An 18320-nucleotide genomic window follows, 5' to 3' on the forward strand; every position below is an offset into this window, starting at 1 on the left:
TGTCCACAACAACTTTTATTCTTTGACAACTTTTATTTTGAAACAACTTTTCAAATAGGACTAGATGTAGACAAAAAAATCAAATTCAAATTCAAATTCAAATTTTATTTGTCACGTACACAGTCATACACAGTACGATATGTAGTGAAATGCTTGGACAACTGCTCGTGACCTAAAGAAAACAAAAAAGGAAAAGGCTATGAATAAGATAGGAAATAAATATGAAAAATTAAAAAGGGTAAATTTAACTAGGAAGGAATAAAATATAAATTAAGGTTAAAAATGAAATAACTGTACAACACAAATTAGAATGAAGGGTAAATTTAACTGGGAAGAATAAGATAAAATATATAAATTAAAGTTGAAAATAAAATAACTGTACAACAAAATACACAATACACAATATAGAACTATATAAGAATGTATGAAGAAATCTAAATCTAAATAAATATATACACAATAACAGCAGCTGTACAAGTATTAACCGGAAATGAAGAATATAGTGACCAGTGTTGTGCAAAAACAAAGTCCAGAAAGTCCAGTGTGTGTCACAGGAAATTCTGCTATATTTGCCCTAAAATGAATGTCACACCTTTTACATAGATAAAAAAATTATATTATAAGCACAGCAGCAATGAAGAACAGTACTAAAAGACAAAGTATAGTTGATTTTAAATTCTACAGCTTAGACTAAGTTGAAAAGAAGATAAGCCTGTGAGTCAACGACAGCTCTGACAGAAGAGAATGGGGCACCTCGTACGACCGGCAGATAAAAGATGTGCTGCGGACAGACAGACAGAAAGAAACGTGTCTATTAAAAACATCCATCATTGTCTAAAGATCTGCTTCATGGTTCGATCTCTCATAGTTTATTTAAAGATGGATTATTACAGGCACTGAAGGTGGGCTTACACTGAATAAATGTGATTAAACGATTTATATCTCTTGCTCTAACTTAGTTCTTGCAGCTCCGTCACCACATCTCTTCTCTTTAATGAGAACAATGTTTTTATAATGATTTTTAAATTACACTTTGGGATAATCAGCAGAATTATTGTCATAAATAAGCAAGATTTCAAAATCACAAAATAGCAGGTACTGTACGTTGTAGACATTTATTTTCTAAAATGTCCAATTTGTATTTCTTTTCTCCTTTTTTCTCTCCTAAAACTAATTGTGCCTTCATCTCCAACACAAAGCAATTAAATGAGGAAGAGGCTGAGGTTGGGAGATAATGGAAATTTATTCCACGCAGTAAATTGAGAATTACAAGTATATGCACTGTGCGTGAACGTGATGAAATAAAAATGGACATCTGCATTTTGGAAGTGAGTGCACAGTCACTTGAAGGACTGGATCTTACGCTCTAGTGATATACTGCTACTGTCAAGCCAACCCTCTGTTTTAAACTGTTTGAACAGCAGAAGACGCAGATCCAGCTCTTCTCCGCAAAAACACCGTGTTTTCAGTTTACTCTTTTCAAACCTAGAAGAAAGTATGAAAAGACAAAAGGAAATGCAGCTCAAACATTACTAATCCATCAGATGCAGCATATATCCTTAAGCAACACACTCAAATACTGCACAAGCACAAGTACATCTGTTTAATGTAAACCCGCAAAGAATGCACACGCATGTACACACATTGGGCAATACATCACTATGCAAACAAAACAAGGATGTCCAGCCATGCATGTGCATTTAAATGAAGTGGCTCTCAGGCATGCACACAAACATACAGATCACTTAATATAAACTCTGCAACACGCACATAAACACAAGCTCGCAATAATACACAGTTAAGTACATAGACACACATCAGCTCATTTCTCTGGGAAATAAGATTGTGGAAGGTGTCACAGATGTCAGCAGTGACTGTCACGCCCCAGGGGATTCTGGGAAACGAGAGCGATAAATGAAAAAAAAAAAATTGGGGGAGTCTGACTTTTGCAGGGGAGAGGGAGATGTGAGTACAAGCCAAGGAGATGAAGGCGAAGGAGGAACAATCAATTCTCTGACACCTCTAAATGTGCACTTGATGATGCATACCTAAACAGGCCTGAAACGGTCCACAGGGAGAGTGAAAGGGAGTGAAAGAGGTGAAGGAGGAAAAGGTGGGTATAGAGAAAGTGAGAGACTAGATTAATGAAGAGAAATTGGGAAGGAAGGAGATAAAGGAAGAACTAAGTTGGAGAGATTGTTACATACGTCCATTTGAGCCTTAAATGGCACTTGGTCCTCAAAGGACTTGGATCTAAGTGAAGCGGTCAGCCTTGTAGGTTGTTCCTGGGTCTGTAGAGAATGAAGAGGGAGAGAGGAGTTGCATGAAGATGAGAGGGAGGTGAAGGAGCGGCCACAGATTGGCCGTGGGACTCGCAAGTGCTCTCACCCTAACCACAGTCCATTTACCGCAAACCCTCAAAAAGCTTTTGGTTAATCTGCATAAAGACTGAGATAAGAAACCTTGCATAAGCCTATTTTTCCTCACGATTATCTTCAGGGCATTTTCTACACTTTAGAAAGAGAAAGGCAATGTAATGATAATAAGTCACCTGAGTTAATTAGAAACATGCATGCAAAATCTGGCCGACTAAGGAAGAATTAATGTGCAATAGTCTTTAAAATGAGATGAGTGAACCTTTGTGTAACAAGTAAAACCTCTGTTGAGTGGATGATGGCTGTAATAATGTACTTTTTTAAGTACTCAATGGAATGTGTACCTGCCCTGTGACCTTGGGGTATGAACATGAGACCTAACAGAGTGTCCAGCCAAAAGGAAACCACATCACCAGTGGTTTCCTTTGGGTTGAACATTTTTTGAGTGTCCTGATTCTTGATTAGGAAATTTGTTGGGTGACGTCTTGGACTCTGTTTTGTTCATCGGGGTCAATCATGAGCAGAGTCTACAGTGTTTAGATCAGAATCAGCATGGCAAAGACTTCATTCCGGCCCACTGTCATGTTTTCAAAAGCCATCCAGAGAGCATAAATTTTGGAATTTTAACAGTATTTTTAAAGGTTTTAGTTTTTCCTGCCCATAAAAACCTCCCTCATGGTCATTCACAACACACCAATGTAATTCAGTTATACATTTTTGTGATTTTGAACAATACTTTTTCCAACCAAAGTTCAGAGGCAGATTTCTTTCATTTACTAGAGCAGCATTTCTTTACCATGTAGAAAAACGTAATGTGGAAATTGCTCTTCTTTGTCTTATATTAAGATAACTCATTAAATGCATAGTGAAACTTTTTACACTGATGGAAATTAAAGTTTCAACGCTCTGGCCCACTTCATGCCATAACATAAAGTGGGCTGTATGTTGCCTGTGATATAAAATGAGTTTGGCATCCCTGGTGTAGGTGACACATATAGCATACAAAGTAACAAGCAGAACATTGTGCTGTTAAAAGATAACCAATGTTATTCTCCTCATGTGGTTTATTAGTAAAACTGTACTTGTTGCTAAGCTGTTTAAGGCAGGACTGCACTATAATACGATCAACTCATAGTTCTGCGTATTTTAAGAATACATAAAATCATAAAGAAACCCGGGTGGAAAAGACTCACACTAGAATATGTGGAATGACCTGAAAATGACACTGGTGGGGCCATGTTTAATAGCCTGGAGGAGCTAAGAAAGAAAATGTCTTTCCTGCTTCAGAAAATGTGGATTGAGAAAACAGAAAGCCTTCAAAGCTTCCTTCTCTTTGTCCTTTCTATTGTTATTGTACAGTCAACTAGAGGCCACACCGACTTTCATACCGGCAGTAAATGCCTAACCAAGATCTATGAGATCATCAGCCTGTTTGAGGTTTATGATGGTCTCATTTAGGGCTGTTTGATATAACGATATATATCGGATGACGATATAAAAACGTCTATCGTTTCATTTTACGCTATCGTTTGTTTCGTGGTGTCGCAAAATAAACTGTTTACGGCAATATTTTTTCATCGTTTTGATGGTCACTGTAGTGGCTATATTAATTTCTTAAAGTTCTGTCTTTTTCTTATGTTTAGTATGACCTCACTATGGACAGACAAGCAACTGTTTTTACTCGTTGTCGTTAGCAACCACGACGGTAAAACAATGGCATGGCTCCGCCGTCCGCTTGTTTGTTTTGCATATTAACCTTTCACAATAAAGCTCAAGATCCTTTTCAAAATAAACTAAATCCCGTGAAAGAGTATGCAAAAAGAGGCGTTAGGTGCCAAAAAATAAACCTCAGACTCAAACATTAGAACAGGCTTTTCCCCGCAGCACGCCGTGTAATAAATATTCACAAAGAAAACGGCGGCCGTTACAACTTATGTCTAAAAATGTATCGTTTAATGTATTGGTTAAAAGTCATAACTCCAGGTACGCAGCGCCTAGCTGAAAACACTTCACGCAAGTCGAGCTGCCTGAGATTCACAGAATTTACAGAAAAGTTTTAATTTTTGTGATTTATACGTCATCGGGATGATAGATGTCTTATATCGGGATTTGGTCATATCGCACAGCCCTAGTCTCATTGTCAAATAGGAGTGATAGGACATGGTCTGGATAAAGTAAGGGTGTATGCTGCACAAATAACTGATAGTACCTCTTTTCTTTTACAAACATGGTGAATAGCAGCATTATATTACAATCAAAGCACCACTAATAATGTTCACATGCCAGCAATAATCCTGCATTAGGAGGTAAAAAGAAAAACTGGATGTGGACATCTAAAACAAAAGCCTAAACGACTTCTGAATCTGGATGAGATGATGGTGTCTTTACTCTCTTTGCTGTCCAGATGCCTCCACAGGAATGCGAGATAAGAAGGAGGGTGTGAGCCAAGGCTTTGTTCAGGACAAATCCAAATAATCGAGCTCTGGCAGCATAGGGAAGGAAGATAGGGAGCTTGAAAGGGAGCTTGGCCTTGCTTGTTGACACTGTGAGCCACTGCAGGGTCACAAAACTTTAAGTTTAGTGTCTGAGACATGCACTTTTATGTCAATGTGTTTTGTTACAGGAAAAATGTTTCTATGTTTCTTTACCTTCTTTTAAATGTGCAAGCATGCCCTTTTGTCTATGGTTAGATTAGTTTAGAATTATCTTTTTAGACTTTCTCAGCAAAGACATACTGTTTTGGGACATATTGTTTTAGATTGTTTTATCTCTCACAGCCTTCTCCCAGCTCTCTGCTGACGAGACTAGCGCCACATATGGAGTTGTTTATTTTATTTGTTTTGTATTTTCTTATCCTGTTCTCACTGTCTTTCCTATAAAAATTACCAAGCCACTGTGCATGGTGTGAGTTGTTCTTAGCAGCTCACCCGTGTACACGTTTGATAAAGAAAGTAACTTTGTCTCATTGTGTCTTTATTTCTCCTGGGTTTTTTACAGAGTTTTCCCTCAACATTTCTTGGTCCTTCGGAGCCGGAGCGCCTCCATCGTGTCCCATCTCCGTGACCAGTCCACGTTGCTCGTCTGTCGACAGCCCACACACTAGGTGTGTGGTCAAAGACCAAGGGCGTTAAATTCGAGTCTTGGCCAACGTTCTTAGAAAGCGACCCACGGTGGTGGGGCCCGATCGAGGTGGACCAGACCCGGCGACACTGACCAGGTAGATACAGACACACTGACACAATCTTGCGTAAAAGCGTATTTTAAATTCAGGGAATTTAAAATAGCGAAAGTAGCTCGTCGCGACTGGAAGCTCCCCACTTCTGTGGGTTTAAAGTAGCTCGTCGGCTGGTAGCTTGGAGCTCGTCGACTGGAAGCTCCCCACTCTTGTGGGTTAGGTTTGGAGCTCTGAGTAGCTCCCCCAGCTGGGTCAAGGGAATAAGTAGCTCGTCTACAGAAAGACTGGCAGCTCCCCTTATTATAAGGGTTCCGATCGCGCGAATAAGTGTGAATGTGAATGTATGTGTGTATTGTTGTAACTAACGGAGCAAGCTGACTTTTCACGGTCCAATAAGAGACTGAGCTGCTCCTACTGTGTTTTTCTTTTACTGCTATTCACTGACGTGCTGGTGAGTTGAGAGAACGGTCGAGTTCCGTCTCGTAAAGTTCACACCGCTTTTGGAAATAGTCTGAAAGTAGAAGGGCGTGTGAGCAACCACTCTCGTCTCTAATACCAGCGAAGGTGATAGCAGCTGTATTGTGTATTACTTAAACAAAAAATAAGTAAATACATAAATAAGATGGGTAATCAAGCAAGTGAAATTAAAACTCACTCCTGCTGACGAGCAGTGGTGAGAAAAGAAAAGTCCAGACGCCGGAAAAAAACAGTGTCTGTAAACTGAGAGATTTAAGAAAACAAAATATAAACAGTCAGAAGAATAGAACTCAACTGCCAGTTTAGTAAAACCAGAAGACGAGACACTGTGCAGTTCCCACAACCCTTTTAGAAAGCCATCACTCATTCCTGCAGCCGCATCTGCAGCACCACCCATATCAGGAAGAACTTAATAATCCCTTATTAAGTGAAAACTAGAGATCAAAGTAGTTTGAAGTAGTTTAAAAGGGTTGAAAACAGACCCCACTGAGTAGATATAAATATAAAAAGTACGAAATAAAGATGAACAAAGGGAAAATTACAGTAGAAATTATCTTTAGAGTATTTGAAATTAATAATAGCAAGGATAACAACCTGTAAAGTGATATTATCAATGAAACACAGTTGGCATGATGACCATGCCCACAATGTATAAAATGAATATAAAGCAAATAATTCACACGAAAATATTTTAATAACATAAATAAAGTATATTAAGGCTGTGTCACTGTTCAGCCAAGGACAGTGTGTGAAAAGGTAACTGTCTCCACCTTGGGAAAAGGATGATTCTGCAGGTCATCTGAAGCCCTTGATGGATACAAAATAAAATATAAATAATATATTATAATAGACCTGCCTGGTCCGCCATGCAATAGAGAGAACAAATGTGACCGCAGATTGGATGAATTCAAAATTATCTGTTTGCTGAATAAGATGATCCTAACTATCAAATTGGCTCAGTAGTAGTATAGTGGTACACACTGATAAAATATTATAATATGCTATTGCTGTCATATAAGACAAAGAGGATAATATTAACAATGACATAATATTAATATGAAGAGGCACCTTAATCGGTTATGATGTGAGGTGGATAATTGTTAAGCAGTAGTCTGCATCAAGCTTAAGGTTTGCTGAAACTCAGTGTAATGACATGTGAGATGAAGACAATACAGAGAATAACTAAACTAATGAAGTGCATAGAGGCACTTGACCAGCTTGAAACTTATCATCCTAGAATGACACATTGCTGAGATATTGGTTGTTATTATAGGTGTGCTCTATAAGCAAAACCCTGTAGACAACAGCTAAAACTACAGGATTGAGAAGCTGAATTAAATATGTAGACACTGCTAAGCTGATGAGCATGTTCCACATTTTCTTTTCTTTTTATTTATTTGTTTCTTTTAGAGCAGAAGCTGCTATTCTGCCCAAAGAAAGACTCTAGGTCTGACCAACCGTTTCAGTCATGGGCAAAAAGATGTCAGTCAATAAAATTCTAAAAGATAATTTATTGACGAAAAATATATCAAGAGATAAAAGATAAAACAGTCCAGTGTCCCACTTAAGAATTGTATAAAAACACACAGTCCCAAGGCCAGAGCCAGCTATGCCACACAGCCAAGTTGCACTCCACATGTTGCCTTTAACAGGGTTAGAAGTTGTCCTTGGAGACCCACCACCCTGCAAGCATATAGTCAGTGGTCACTCAAGCCTCTGCAACTCTGCTGCCTTTAGGCTGTGGCATATAATAGGCCCTGGACTGCACAGAGAGACAAAACGACACACTTAATATAAAATTCATAGCGCAAAACCAATCCATCCCAATCATATCTGATTTCATCACATTACATACCTGCACAGAGAGACAAAACAAAACAGCAGTGGTTGTAGTGTGGGCTATAAGTAGACCAGTGTATCAGTGCAATCAAGTACACCTGCCTCTAATTAGTCCAACCTCATTCCAGCCATTGGCTCACCAAAAATGTGACACACACAAAACCACTCCCAACCCAGTGAAACTTCACACAATAATATGGAGCTGAATTAACACAGGCACATTAGTCTAGTATGTTACAAGCTGCATGCTATTAAAAGCCAACATATGCAGACTTCTGCCTTGTACGGGTGGCAGCATTTTTTTTTTCCTCTTTTTCTTTTGTGTCCTGACACGTTTATGTTTTTTGTTTTTGTTTGATTATTTTGTTGGTTTTGGAAACGAATTTAAACGAACTTGTGACCATACTTGAGAATCACAGTGACACATAGTGATTAGGCATATGATTGAAAAATGCCTAGGTTTAGAGCTGTGAGCTATGAGCAATGCAAAGTTAAATATATATATTTGTATAAATGGGAAACAACCCTAACTTGAAAGTTTGAAATGTGTGAGATCCATGCATTGTTTGAAGAACTAGAAATTATCTAAAACTGCCTTAAGTGAAAATGTAGAGTTGCATCTATTCTCCCAAACAAAAAAAACAAAAACCAAAAAAAGGGAGAAGCATTCTGTAACTTAAAAATAAGGCTGACTGTTGACAACAGACTAAAACACTAATTCGCAGGTGGCTATCAGGAACAGAGAGGCGAGCAAAGTCACAAACACCAAGGCCGCAGACAGCCACGCAGAAACAGCAGATAACATAGAGACAACGCCTGCTAGAACCGTGGAGAGGAAGGTCACTTCACACGAGATTGTTGCGCATGTGAAATACACAAAGATAAACAAATAACCATTTATATAGACAGCCAGTATGTTTTCTCTGCTGTGCATCATTTTGCAAAAAATCTGGAAAACCAGAGGAATGATTACACCAACTGGCAAACCAGCATGCCAACCTCTTACAACGCCTACTGACTCTTTCATTACTACAGGCAACAATTTTGCTGACAGAGCAGCAAAATAGGCGGCACAACAGGCAAACATCACATTGATGGCAGTAAACACACATCAGATTCCACTGGATGTGTTGAAAAATGAACAAAAAGCAGCAAGCACAGCAGAGCAGGCAAAATGGCTAAAACACGGTGCAGTTCTGACAAACGACTTAATGATGTGTTATGGCAAGCCAGTGTTGCCAAAATTCCTCCACAAAATGGCGGCATTAGTGACTCATGGCTGTACGCATTTGTCAACGGGGGGACTGACCAGTATTGTCAACTCTCATTTCTACACTGTAAATTCTACACAATACTCTCATTTCTACACTGTAAATTCTACACTGTAAATTTTGAAACCTCAGCAAAACAATTTGTCAGAACATGCATGACGTGTCAAAAATATAATGCTCAGGGTAACCTGCGACCACAAAGAGGCCGTTTTCCAACTCCGCCTCATCCTTTTCACACAATTCATATGGATTTTATTGAACTAAGCGAATGTCAAGGGTCAAAATACGCCCTAGTGGTTATAGACGTGTTCTCAAAGTGGCCGGAAATCTATCCAGTGAAAAAGGCAGATGCAATTTCAGTAGCAAAGTGCCTGTGCAATCACTTCATACCCACATATGGCATCCCAGCTTTGATACGGTCAGACAACGGCACTCATTTTGTAAATGATGTCATCACTAAGGTCTCTGAAGCACTCGGTTTCAGCATAAAACACCACTGTGCTTATCACCCTCAGAGCGCAGGCCTTGTAGAGAGAACTAACGGCACTATAAAACAAAGGCTCAGGAAATGCATGGCAGAAACAGGAAGGCCGTGGCCTGAATGTTTGGGTTTAGTGAAAATGTGGATGCGCTTAACACAAGGCTCCCATAAACTAACTCCATTTGAAATCATTCATGGCAGGCCGTTTCCACTGCCTATTACCAGTCAATCAGAGAAAACACATTAGCAGAATGGATGTCTAAGCTGTTAGAAAACAAAGAGATCATTGTACATAATCAACAACCTGATGATGTTTCTCCAGTGTCTTGCAGACTAAAGCCCGGTGACTGGGTTCTGATCAAGGTGCTCCAAAGGAAAAACTGGAGCACACCCAGGTGGGAGGGGCCATACCAAGTCCTCCTCACTACACCGACCGCTTGCAAAATTGCGGAACGACCATCCTGGGTCCATCAGAGTCACTGCAGGCGAGTCAGTGAAGCCATCTAAACACAGCTGACGGCAGGCTTGCCTACTTGTTGTGATCTCGCCCGGTGGAGGGGTCAGCTTTCCTGGCCGGGGGGTCTACTCGCGACAGGAGGGTGTGTCCCGTCGTCATGAGGTGGTGGCTCTTATCAACTGCAGCGGCCCTGACCATGGCCGGGCTCCTCACCTTTGCTTCCGTGAGGGACAACAAGTCACGCTATATGGAGAAAAGGCAGACACTGTATGACAAAGGAAAGTACACCAAGTTTCCCCATGGCTACGCCACTAACTTCTGGTGGCAGTTTATGAACACTACAGCTCACTTGAATAACAAAACTGACTGCTATGCATGTACCCATATGCCCCTATCCTCGCAGACGTCTGGCCTGTGGCCGTACAGCATACCTGAAGATCGCAGTTGGTGCCTGTTGGGCCTGGCAACACATCCAGGCTACGGTTTGGTCCAAAGCCAACTACAGCATCCCAGCGAAAGCAACCTGGAGGTCATCATCACTCACAAATGTGAACTGTTCCGGACAGACATACCTACTGACCTGGCCCCAAGTCTCAGACCCGCTGCCTGATGTAATTCTACTGAACAAACTGAACGCATCACAACTGCCAGTATGTGTGATGAACAATGGCTCGCGGGCAGTGGGGGAGCTGCCTACTCACCTATGTAAGCACATATACACTTTCTGCCCACCAAGGAACGAGAGGAAGTGTATGGCCTGTTCAATCAACGCCACCTGTGCCAGTAACACGACGCTGATGGGCCTAAACTGTCGCTCCGACTACAGCTACCGAATGCCACTACAAACAAAGACTCAGTACCAGACAGGATGTGCACGGACGGCACCCAGCAGTAGAGGAACCAGAGTTTTGGCTGACTGGTACTTCCTATGTGGCAACAAGGCTTATCTGTCAGTCCCTGAAGGTTGGGGAGGTCTGTGCGCCCTGGTGGAATTATCAGATCACGTTTTCTTCATGCAAAGTGTTGCACATCACCCAAGCAGCCGGCAGAGACGTGAAGTGGACATCGCCTCCCCCAATTCTTTCGGCATTACCGTGGACACTGGAGTGCCGGGAGAGTTTCGCATCTGGGGAGGAGGAGTGAAATTCTTACAGAGCTTGATCCCCGGCATTGGAGTTGCCGAGGTGCGGGATCATGTGGAAATCAACCGATATGCTCTGCTACGACACATCAACTTGACTAAGACCCTGGGAACCGCCTTAGCAGGAGAACAGCAGGCCATCAGAACGATGGTGCTGCAGAACAGACTGACACTAGACCTGCTAACAGCATCACAAGGAGGAGTTTGCAAGCTGATCGGGGAAACATGTTGCACTTTTATCCCTGATGGATACGAAACTGGAGGAGACATTTATGAAGCTTTGCAGAATTTGACCGCTCTGCAAAAATATGTCACTGAACACACACCTGGAGCAGCTACAGCACAAAGCTGGCTGTTCAGCGGTTCATGGCTGGCTGCTGTAGCAAAGCCATTTTTCCTTCTAGGTCTCATCATGATAGCACTGCTCATATTAGTGTTGTGTGTGTTGCCATGTCTAAGAGTAATGATTTCACAGATGATAACAACTACAATGACTGCTTATGTTGCCGTGCCTGAAGAAGAACAACATCCCGTTGCAATTCTGTTAGAGGAGAACTTGTACTAGCTGCTAATAAATGACGTGGTGATTAAAAATGACTTGTCAAGTGATCATGCACTGATTAAAACATTAGTAGGTTATGCAAGTTTTCATGCTTTTATTTTTTTTTTTTTGAAGTCTTGACTTTTAAACATAAAGTTTTTCATTTTAAATATAACGTTTTCATGCTTTTATTTTTTTGAAGTCTTCAGTTTTAAACATAAAGTTTCCATTTTAAATATGAAGTTTTCATTATTTTACATATAAAGTTTTCAATTTAAGGTTTGCATCGTTTTAAGTATAAGGTTTCATGCTTGTATTTTTTGAAGTTTTCATTTTATAATATAAGGTTTTCATCCTTGTATTTTTTGAAGTTTTCATTTTACATATTAGGTTTTCATCATTTTTAAATATAAAGTTTTCATTTTACTTTTCATCCTTTTATTTTTTGTAAGTTTTCGTTTTAAAATATAAGGTTTTTATCCTTTATTTTTTGTAGTTTTAGTTTTATTATTTTTTCTTGTTTATTCCACTTGTTATTTCATTTACTATGATTTTCATTTACTATGTTTTTCTTTTTATTATTTTCTTTTGTTTTATTCTTTAGACCAAATGACTGCCATTTCTGCTATGCTGACATTTTGAAAATTTAAAAATTGCTTAAGATACTTAATAAATAACCTTCACAGACAATTGTTGTATACATTTAAAATAAGTTAAAACAGGAGGGAATGTTACAGGAAAAATGTTTCTATGTTTCTTTACCTTCTTTTAAATGTGCAAGCATGCCCTTTTGTCTATGGTTAGATTAGTTTAGAATTATCTTTTTAGACTTTCTCAGCAAAGACATACTGTTTTGGGACATATTGTTTTAGATTGTTTTATCTCTCACAGCCTTCTCCCAGCTCTCTGCTGACGAGACTAGCGCCACATATGGAGTTGTTTATTTTATTTGTTTTGTATTTTCTTATCCTGTTCTCACTGTCTTTCCTATAAAAATTACCAAGCCACTGTGCATGGTGTGAGTTGTTCTTAGCAGCTCACCCGTGTACACGTTTGATAAAGAAAGTAACTTTGTCTCATTGTGTCTTTATTTCTCCTGGGTTTTTTACAGAGTTTTCCCTCAACATGTTTACAGTTTTATATGTTGTTCTTATGTCTGACTTGTAACATTTCTTTGATACTTCCTACATGGTAGAAGCTTTAATTAGAGAATGTGAACTATGAAGCTAATTACTGTTGCATCATGCTACTGTCAGCACTGCATTTTTTTTGTATGGTTAGGCACATTGTGTGTCAGGGCTAATGACCCTTGAAGCTCTTCAAATTGGACGAGACTTGTCCTTTGATCCTTTTAGGGTCAGGTGTCCTGTGATTGAGAATAATATTGTGAATATTATGTCAGGAGAGGGTTTCATTCATCTTTAGAGAAAGTAAGTACACTCCTTCATACCTTCAAACCTCTAACATTAGAATCAAGGGTCAGATTAGATGACAGTGATTAGAAACTTCTTAGGGAGTGTCTTAATCCTTCTGAGAACTAGGATTTGGTGTTCTCTTTGCCATCAAAGTGAGTAGCGTCACCAGACCGAGACTTAAAGAACTCTAAAGGCTTTCAAAAGAAAAGATTGTGGATGACTTTGAGTCTGGCAAAGGATGTAAGAAATCAAATAATTTGATGCAATTCATTCTCTAGATAAAATAATCCCAGTGGTAGCCAATGAACATATTGAATGTTCCAGATAAAGTTGTTTGGTCAAAGTAACATTAGACACTGGTGCAGGTAAAAAGCATTATTCAGGTTGTCAGGAATGAAACTCAGTACTAAATGCAAAGTACGATTGAACATTATGATTTCGATTTCAATTGAAATGTTGCATTTGGATTTCAAATGGAGAGTGCATGCAAAAAAAGACCCTCAAATATTTTTCAGCTGAAGAAATTTCAGAGTATTCCAAAATTGCAGCTGCTGTCAGAGACTGCTAAGCAACGATACAAGATGTGCAAAGGAAGTTATTTTTACTGATGACAGTATTAGCTTTAGGAGAAATGGGTGTATTTATATTTTCCACAGTTGAATATTGTATCAGTTGATATTTTTGTTGACTAAATGTTTTAAAAGTTTCCTTGAGCATCAAGCACACCCTGTCTGTATCTGTAGGCGCCTTTTCAAAGAGGATTAAATATTTGCTTCTCCTAATCAAGGCAGAGCTGCTGGTTGATCCTACAGGGATGAAAAACTGGATGGGGCAACAAAAAGAAACTATCTCAATCAAACTTAATACTGTACTTTTTCTTTTTCCTTTAAATAAACTTATACTTATTGCTTTTTATTTACCATATTTTAGATGAACTTTTCTGTCTTCTTACCCCATGTTGTCCTGCTTCCTCAGACTTAGCATGGGTTTTAACTTTTTAATGTTTTACCGTGAAAAAAGAAAGTATGATGAAGGACCTTAACTATTTTCCTCCGGGTGTCTGGGGTGGAAAGCGAAAGCTGTGACTCTGTCTTCTCTGCAGAAAGGCAGCGCTCCATGTCTGGGCTCCTGCCGGGGACTCTGAAATATTCATGGTATAAATATTGCAAGGCTATACGCCTAATAAAAGCACTGGTCTTTATTAACGAGGTGACTGAGGGATGCATTGATCAAGCTTTCTGTTTTATGTCATGAAGACTTTCTCCTCTGCCACTTCTTTCTTTGTCTCCCATCGCCTCACTCTCACTGCTCTTTCTCCATCTTACATTGACTCCTTCTCTTATACACATACTTAGTGGCTCTCAGGCAAGCTTTCAGTCTCAGGACACAGCGTACTCGCTGCTTTGCAAGTCACATGTTTATTACCAGATGACACTTTGTCTCTCTCTCTCACCATCATTTCATGTTTCTATCACTCCTCTGGCAGTGAGAGCAGCGCTAGTCTGGGTTTTAATGGCAGCCCAATTAGTCAGCCTGTCTGAAAGAGAGCTGGCACTTTTTGATTTAGCTAAATGGTCGGCACGCCGGCCTAAATGAGAAGCCCTTAACATCAGAGCTCAGTGATAGAGAACGAGACACATTGGATGATGATAAGTTTGCTGCTCAGGATGTCTGTAACCTCATTTCACTGCTGTAACGGTGACCTGCAAGTAAGTTGAACTATGAACTTTTACTTTGCGAATGTGACAAGCAAGACGTGTCCTACAAACTGTGGTACAGGACTCAGACTGTCGTCCCCCCCCCCCCCCCCTTTTTTTTTTTTAAATTGAGTGCATATTTTACTTTTTGCCCTTTTGAATAGACTCAGATTTTATATAAAAATGCATGAACTTTACATTTGACTCACCTGGGTCAGATAAAGCTGAAGCGTAAAAGAGCACACTGAGTTAATTTTAACAGTTTCTATAATCACAGTTTTTAAAAAGGTCAATGTACAAATGTTATGGTAACGGGGATGGATTTACAGTGGGGCAAAAAAGTATTTAGTCAGCCACCGATTGTGCAAGTTCCCCCACTTAAAATGATGACAGAGGTCAGTAATTTGCACCAGAGGTACACTTCAACTGTGAGAGACAGAATGTGAAAAAAAAATCCATGAATTCACATGGTAGGATTTGTAAAGAATTTATTCGTAAATCAGGGTGGAAAATAAGTATTTGGTCACCTCAAACAAGGAAAATCTCTGGCTCTCACAGACCTGTAACGTCTTGTGTAAGAAGCTTTTCTGTCCCCCACTCGTTACCTGTATGAATGGCACCTGTTTGAACTCATCATCTGTATAAAAGACACCTGTCCACAGCCTCAAACAGTCAGACTCCAAACTCCGCCATGGCCAAGACCGAAGAGCTTTCGAAGGACACCAGGAAAAGTATTGTAGACCTGCACCAGACTGGGAAGAGTGAATCTACAATAGGCAAGCAGCTTGGTGTGAAAAAATCAACTGTGGGAGCAATCATCAGAAAATGGAAGACATACAAGACCACTGATAATCTCCCTCGATCTGGGGCTCCACGCAAGATCTCATCCCGTGGGGTCAAAATGATCATGAGAACGGTGAGCAAAGATCCCAGAACCACACGGGGGGACCTGGTGAATGACCTGCAGAGAGCTGGGACCAAAGTAACAAAGGTCACCATCAGTAACACACTACAACGGCAGGGAATCAAATCCCGCAGTGCCAGACGTGTTCCGCTGCTGAAGCCAGTGCATGTCCAGGCCCGTCTGAAGTTTGCCAGAGAGCACATGGATGATACAGCAGAGGATTGGGACAATGTCATGTGGTCAGATGAAACCAAAGTAGAACTTTTTGGTATAAACTCAACTCGTCGTGTTTGGAGGAAGAAGAATACTGAGTTGCATCCCAAGAACACCATACCTACTGTGAAGCATGGGGGTGGAAACATCATGCTATGGGGCTGTTTTTCTGCCAAGGGGACAGGACGACTGATCCGTGTTAAGGACAGAATGAATGGGGCCATGTATCGTGAGATTTTGAGCCAAAACCTCCTTCCATCAGTGAGAACTTTGAAGATGAAACGAGGCTGGGTCTTCCAACATGACAATGATCCAAAACACACCGCCCGGGCAACAAAGGAGTGGCTCCGTAAGAAGCATTTGAAAGTCCTGGAGTGGCCTAGCCAGTCTCCAGACCTCAACCCCATAGAAAATCTGTGGCGGGAGTTGAAAGTCCGTGTTGCTCGGCGACAGCCCCAAAACATCACTGCTCTCGAGAAGATCTGCATGGAGGAATGGGCCAAAATACCAGCTACTGTGTGTGCAAACCTGGTAAAGACCTATAGTAAACGTTTGACCTCTGTTATTGCCAACAAAGGTTATGTTACAAAGTATTGAGTTGTATTTTTGTTATTGACCAAATACTTATTTTCCACCCTGATTTACGAATAAATTCTTTACAAATCCTACCATGTGGATTCATGGATTTTTTTTCACATTCTGTCTCTCACAGTTGAAGTGTACCTCTGGTGCAAATTACTGACCTCTGTCATCATTTTAAGTGGGGGAACTTGCACAATCGGTGGCTGACTAAATACTTTTTTGCCCCACTGTATATTGCCACTTTCAACCTTAGCTCGGTCGTAAACAGCTCTTTACTATGTGTTTTGCATCCACAACACACACATAAACACACACGCGCACCCTTTGGGTCACTTTTGCTACGCGGAGAAGCAGCTCACCCTGCCATTAGTGTAAAACCCACTCCACCCAAACGGCAGTCAAAAGAAATGATCAGTCACTAGCAGTGGGTTTTACAGCAAGGCACTGCATGAAAGAGAGAACAAAGGCAAAGTGAAAGTACAGATCTGCTGTCCTACCTGTAGCTGCTGAATCTCTTTGACTGCACTTTGCCGTTTTTGCTTTAGCATTCCCACAATATGATATATAAGAAAAAACATATACTTACAGGAAAGTCCCAATGAATGGTTTTAAGAGTGGTGAGAATTAACTAACTGAGACTGTTTTGATGCACTTGTACCTTACTTAACCTCCTAAGACCCGAACTCTTCCATGGCATGCATTTTTAATTTCTCTTTGATATTTCGGGATATTGGGACCCAATGAATGTAAAAACAAAGAATCACCAGATTTTTTTTACTCTATTTTTGTTTCTAAGAAAAATGAGAGCCACATATGAAGACATTCGTTTTAAATTTTGATAAAACAGTGGCAGTATAATGTCCTCGTAAGTGGATATCAGGCCCCTGTAGAGAAAAATGGAATATTTTGGTCTAAATAACCCAAAATGTGATGTCCACATATGTGGACGCCAGGTCCTAGGAGGTTAAGTAGTACATGTTTAAATACTTCTATTATACTTCCCAGATTAAAATTTGACATTATTTGATGTCAAGTGCAACTTGCACACAAAAACATAAAAATACAGTGTTACTTGAATAAATCTGTAGTTTTGATTTGAATAGATTTTTAATGTATAATAAGTACCTTTATATAAAATTCAGTGTTGTTGGCTGGTAAAACCTTGGCATGTAGTAGTAAAAGTCTGCATCATGTGAATTATCATGTTTCACAGTACAAGGCCACATTTCACATAGAAACTTAAATTTTGTTTCAGATCCCTTCCATTGAAATTGTGAAATATGTCATTGGCCTCGACGTTGTCCTCAAAAATAAACTGCCATAGGGCCACAATGCACTCAACAACACATCATTTGGTATTATTTGCTAGTGAGTAAGACATTTCAGACGTTCTCTAGGAATCAAATAATAGCAAACTGCTTTCAGACCCTATTGTCTCATATTTGAGACATTTTGAAAGGATTTGAAAAAAAGCAGTAAATGCACATAAAATCACTGCAAGCTAAGTGTGGTGAATAGTAACGAAAATATAAGATTATTTATATTTATATTATTTCTGCTAGAGCACAAAAGAGCACATTATTAAATTTGAGGCACAGGGTGTACTTACAACATGCTGAGGATAGGAAGCTATTAATCAAATCCTGTTGAGGAGTGAATTTAGACAGACCCTGAACTTATAATATATTTCAATAAGAAGAGCTCATTTGGAAAATAGTGAACACGATTTATTGAGATAGAAAATTCAATAGT

General features: G+C 39.8%; 1 protein-coding gene across 4 annotated transcripts in view; it reads left to right on the top strand.

Moving 5' to 3' along the window:
• LOC146656980 (syncytin-A-like) overlaps positions 1-12718 on the top strand; it is a 208336-nt gene extending 195618 nt beyond the window's left edge. Inside the window, exons 1-4 of one of the 4 annotated variants that reach the window (XR_014913998.1) lie at positions 4874-4920; positions 5373-5592; positions 9941-12059; positions 12104-12718. Coding sequence is in view for 3 of the 4 variants with exons in the window: in XM_085424770.1 (XP_085280896.1) it covers positions 10447-11781 (1335 nt within the window). In the remaining variant the exon portion in view is untranslated. Of the gene's footprint in view, positions 1-4873; positions 4921-5372; positions 5593-8591 lie in introns of those variants that run through there. The other 3 variants (XM_085424769.1, XM_085424768.1, XM_085424770.1) reach the window with 3 other exon arrangements.
• The last annotated feature ends 5602 nt before the right edge of the window (positions 12719-18320 follow it).

Source organism: Rhamphochromis longiceps, linkage group LG12 (assembly GCF_057381845.1).
Source record: "Rhamphochromis longiceps isolate RC_006_pf linkage group LG12, R_longiceps_female_GT1.1, whole genome shotgun sequence".
NCBI classification, from domain to species: domain Eukaryota; kingdom Metazoa; phylum Chordata; class Actinopteri; order Cichliformes; family Cichlidae; genus Rhamphochromis; species Rhamphochromis longiceps.